The sequence below is a fragment of the Panicum virgatum genome, chromosome 2K (assembly GCF_016808335.1).
Source record: "Panicum virgatum strain AP13 chromosome 2K, P.virgatum_v5, whole genome shotgun sequence".
In the NCBI taxonomy this organism is placed as follows: Eukaryota; Viridiplantae; Streptophyta; class Magnoliopsida; order Poales; family Poaceae; genus Panicum; species Panicum virgatum.
In genome coordinates this window covers 21,218,158-21,222,379 of record NC_053137.1, presented here as the reverse complement: position 1 = coordinate 21,222,379, position 4,222 = coordinate 21,218,158, and the positions used below count along the sequence as shown (strand labels likewise).

Below are 4,222 nucleotides of genomic sequence, written 5' to 3'. Positions count from 1 at the left end.
AGTACCCTTAAATTTGGGTATGGCCTCTTTTGAGGTTATTGTAGCCGTCGTGGCCAGTACGTTCTTACTCATATTCGTACTCATCGTACTATCATAAGTAAACCCAATTCAATTTGCTAATTTGAAGAATTTAGTCTTAATTAGTGTTTTAAAAACCTGGGCTATCACACAAGTGAGATGTCCAAGTGGCACCTATAAAAGTTTAAAGATGCATGCCGTTATTAAGTGTCAAAGGGTTCCATTTCATTCAGATTACAGAAGGTGAGGCTACAACTTTACTCGGTTAATTCCGGGACGACCAAGAACAGAGGACTTGGACATGTTCCAGATTCTAGTTCTGAATGAACCCAGTCGATGCACATACCATATACTAGCACATACGTACACCATTAAGATCTTCCAAGAGCGATACATACAATGCGCACAGGCACAGTCCTCTGTATCAGATGCAGGTGAATTGTAGCCAAAAGGTTTGCTTCTTCGCAACCTTGTGCATCGCCTAATAGCATCACTACAAAGTGCTGCTCCACCATCAGATTGACACACAAAAGGCATTCCAACTACGCAAAGCGCTAGGCGCTACGTGCGGTGGTTCTTCTTGAAAGCGCCCTCAAGAACGGAGAAGGAGCAGAGCATGGTGTCTCCGCTGTGCTTCAGCATGTACAGCTGGCACAGCGCGCGACCAGCCACCTTCCAAGCGAAGCCGCACTTGCTGACCTGGTTGCAGGACGTCGCGTGCTCGTACACCACCTGGTACACCGCGCAGGCCTCGTTGAAGAGATCGAAGCGCTCCCTCGGGCTGTACTCAAACTCCTCGGCCTTGTACAGCATCTGCAAAATCCCGCAAGAAAAAAAAAAACATGCTTGCTCTTAGGGCAGCCTTTGAACTTTAAATGTCTTCCATTCTGAAAGTGATCAGGTTCTCTAGCCTAAGAGGGGGAGGGGGTGAATTAGGCACTAATAAAAAACTTAGACCTATGGCTCCATCTAGTTTGCACAAAACTTAAACTAAAACAAGCTATCTAGATGTGCAACTAGGTTGTTCTAGTGTAAAACCCATATCCCAAAAGAGTTATGCACCCTATAGCCTTTCCTAACAAGAAACTACTCTATGAAAGTAAAGGCACAAAGATTGCAAGTAATAAATGCGGAAGCTTAAAAAGCGGGATAGGAGATAGCAAACTCTTGACGCGGGTGTTTATCCCGTGGTTCGGTTAGCCACAAAGGCACACCTACATCCACGTTGTTGTAGCACTCACTAAGAGTATTGCTACTCGGCCACCAAGTCTCTTCCGTGAACACAATCACGGTCACCTTGGCCCCGGGTTCCACTATGGAGCTTCTCCACAAATGATGGGGGTCTCCACGTCCCCCGCACAAAGTGTCGTCGCCGCTCCACACCAAGTCGGAGGGTCGATGACGTTGCCGGTGAGCTTCACGCTCCAAGGTGCCGGCGCACCAAGCTCTTGTTTTGGTTCACTAGAGAACCACAGCACAAAGGCTCAAGGCCTTGCAATCACACTCACTAAGAGCTAATCTAGCACTCACACTTTACAAAGCTAGTGCTATAAGCTAAGGATATGATCTATGAGCTCTTGTATGGCTTGGAGATGTTCTTGGATGTGTATAAGGTGTCTTGGGACTCCAGCAAGCTTCAAATGGCCGGGGTGAGGCGTATATATAGGCCACCAAGTCTTGTAGCCGTTGCTCCAACGGTCAGTTGAAAATCTGCGTATCACCGGAAGAACCGATGCCTCTGGCAGTGGTAGCGTCGGTTCTTCCGGTCACTCATAAACCGAAGTAGCCGTTGAAGTCCTGACAGCTGACGCAGTGACCACCGGTTGAACCGATGCTTTGTACCGATGCATCACCGGTTCATCCGGTGCTTAAGAATCTTCTACTGGGCGCTGACGTCATTGCACCGACGCAATACTCCGATGCACCGTCGGTTGAACCAGTGCTGAAGAATCTTCTCCTGGGCGCTTGACATCGTCTCTGGAATATAGGACGCCCAATGCACCGATGCCCCTTTTTGACCCGTCGGTTCAACCGGTGCCTATAGGCTGACTTGGCTTCGATTCCCTTCTACACCAGAATTCCATAGCATCGGTTCTTCCGACTACCATCGGATGCACCGATGCCCTTGGCGTCGGTTCTTCCGGTGCTCCTGATCCGAAGAGCTTTCGTAGGGGCGGCCCTTCGGCCCTTGCTACGCATATCTTCTCTTTCTCTTTGTCATCACTTGAACCTAAAAGCCTGAGAATGATCATCTTAACAATCATATTAGTCCAAGTGTTGTATTGTCATTCGATCACCAAAATCACTTGAAATGGCATAAAAGGTGCCATGTTCCTTACACATTCGGCAAAAGGATACTTACCCACTTGTACTCTTGGTAGAGTTCGTGGAAATTGATGTTCCTCTCCGCTTTGTCCTCCAGCTTACAAAGTTTAGAGCTCTCCCTCAAGTACTCCTGATAAAGAGATGTCCAACGGCGCTTGTAATCTTCAGATACTGCTACCTCGGTGAAGCATTGCAGGGGCACTATCTCTGATAATAATAAAAAAAGAACAACGTGGAAAAAAGGAGAAAATTAGTTACCATCTCTGTTGTCAAGGGAAAGAGGGATATGAGACTTATCAGCCACTTACTGATTGAAGGATCAGCTTCAGACTCTTGTGATTTTACTTCATGATAGATTTTGCCCAGCACGGATGCCGAATGGTAGTCAGGATATCGTTCCATGAAGTGTGGGTACTGCTTGACCATCAGCTCTTCAGGAACAGTGATCTATTTTAAGCCAGATGGGCAAAAGAAGATTAAAAAAATCTTAAGGTTAAAAGTGTGACATAGGAAATATTTAAACATATTCAGACTTAATGTTCATCTGTTTCTTCTATGTGTTCCTGTATTATTTCATCTCCGCCAGACTCATACATATCTCTCATTCTTCAGTCAAATAATTCTCACATCAAAACAAAACATATGAGCCGAGGATTGGAAATAACCTTGTTCCCTGACTTCGCTGCATCCAAAGCCAAATAGTAAATGTCAACCAAGTCAAGCATCTTCTTCTTTATTTCTTTCCGCTCGCTCTTAGGAATGCCGCCTGTCAAAAGCCGATCCATATATGCCAGCCAACAATTTGCAGCTGCACCCAGGACATAACTGAAGGGAATACATTAATTTAATTGCATGACTTTTACAGTGATGCTAACTAATGATTACCACTTCATTCTCATTAGCATGTGGTCCAAGGAGGTAAGGATCCACATGTCAGCAGGACATTGAGTTAAATTTCCCAAATGTCCTCAAATTTTTAGTGAAGGGAATTACCATAAAAAAAGAAAGAAAAAACATGGTCCACTCAAATATAAACCCAACATAAGCTTAGAGCACTTCACAGCAATTTGTGCATGATTTCCTCACCAAGATGAGAATAAAATTCGCACCCAATGTGTTAATCCTACCAAACCTCGCGGTAATCAACATTTTTTGTCTAATACAGAGATTATTCATGTCCAGTGGATGGCTGGGGTTAAAAAAATCCCCTCGCCTGCTGCCACGCCAAAGCACAAAAGGAAGGTCCTGGCCCGCATTCACACGGGTAATGGTACCCTGTGTAAGGATGGGGTAGGGGTTCAGGAGTTTTCTTGGCCTGCGTGAGAGGTCTTCTCTTATTCAATGATCGGTGGTTTCTTCCCCCATGAGGCCAAGTTTTTTTTAAAATCATGACTTCTTATTTCTTGCATATTATGATGCATGGTACTATTTTTAAGGTCAATACATTCTCCAGCCTTCTTAACAGCAAATAAGCACATCAATGGAACTATAGGGATAAAGAGAAATCCAGCCTCGCTAGTAAGTACTTGGGTGTAAATCTAGCTCTAAAATATATTTTTTCGCGAACGTGCCTTAGCACGTATTTCATTAAGAGGGAAGCAGATTACAAACATAACTTGATGCTAGCCAAACAGGAGTTGACCGGCACAAGCACACAAAGGAGTAACAACAGAGAAAAAATTGAAAAGGGGCCAACGAAAACAAACAGCCACAGCACTAGCAGAACGACGACCACAGAGCAGAAGACCTCACCAACCCGCCAAGACCCACGAAACAACCTAACACAGATGAACCTACATGAAGAACAGCATCACCGAGGCATCCACCAGAATAAGCAGCTCCATAGTGGCGAAGCATCCGCCAGAGATGACCAATCAGC

At 45.1% G+C, this 4,222-nt stretch overlaps 1 protein-coding gene across 1 annotated transcript; it reads right to left on the bottom strand.

Moving 5' to 3' along the window:
- Nucleotides 1–579: 579 nt before the first annotated feature.
- On the bottom strand, nt 580–3,178 carry LOC120695193 (probable RNA-dependent RNA polymerase 4). The gene is made up of 4 exons (XM_039978493.1): nt 3,009–3,178; nt 2,652–2,790; nt 2,381–2,550; nt 580–831 (listed from the first exon to the last, which is right to left on the bottom strand). The coding sequence occupies exons 1-4, from the start codon at nt 3,126–3,128 to the stop codon at nt 580–582; spliced, it is 681 nt and encodes a 226-aa protein (XP_039834427.1). The 5' UTR covers nt 3,129–3,178.
- Nucleotides 3,179–4,222: the final 1,044 nt, after the last annotated feature.

Excerpts from the sequence above, each read along its gene's own strand:
- LOC120695193 (XM_039978493.1), bottom strand. The coding sequence starts at position 3,128 with ATGGATCGGCTTTTGACAGGCGGCATTCCTAAGAGCGAGCGGAAAGAA. Across the intron at positions 2,551-2,651 it reads TGAAGCTGATCCTTCAATCA|AGATAGTGCCCCTGCAATGC; the intron begins GTAAGTGGCTGA and ends TATTATTATCAG. Across the intron at positions 832-2,380 it reads TCTACCAAGAGTACAAGTGG|ATGCTGTACAAGGCCGAGGA; the intron begins GTAAGTATCCTT and ends GGGATTTTGCAG.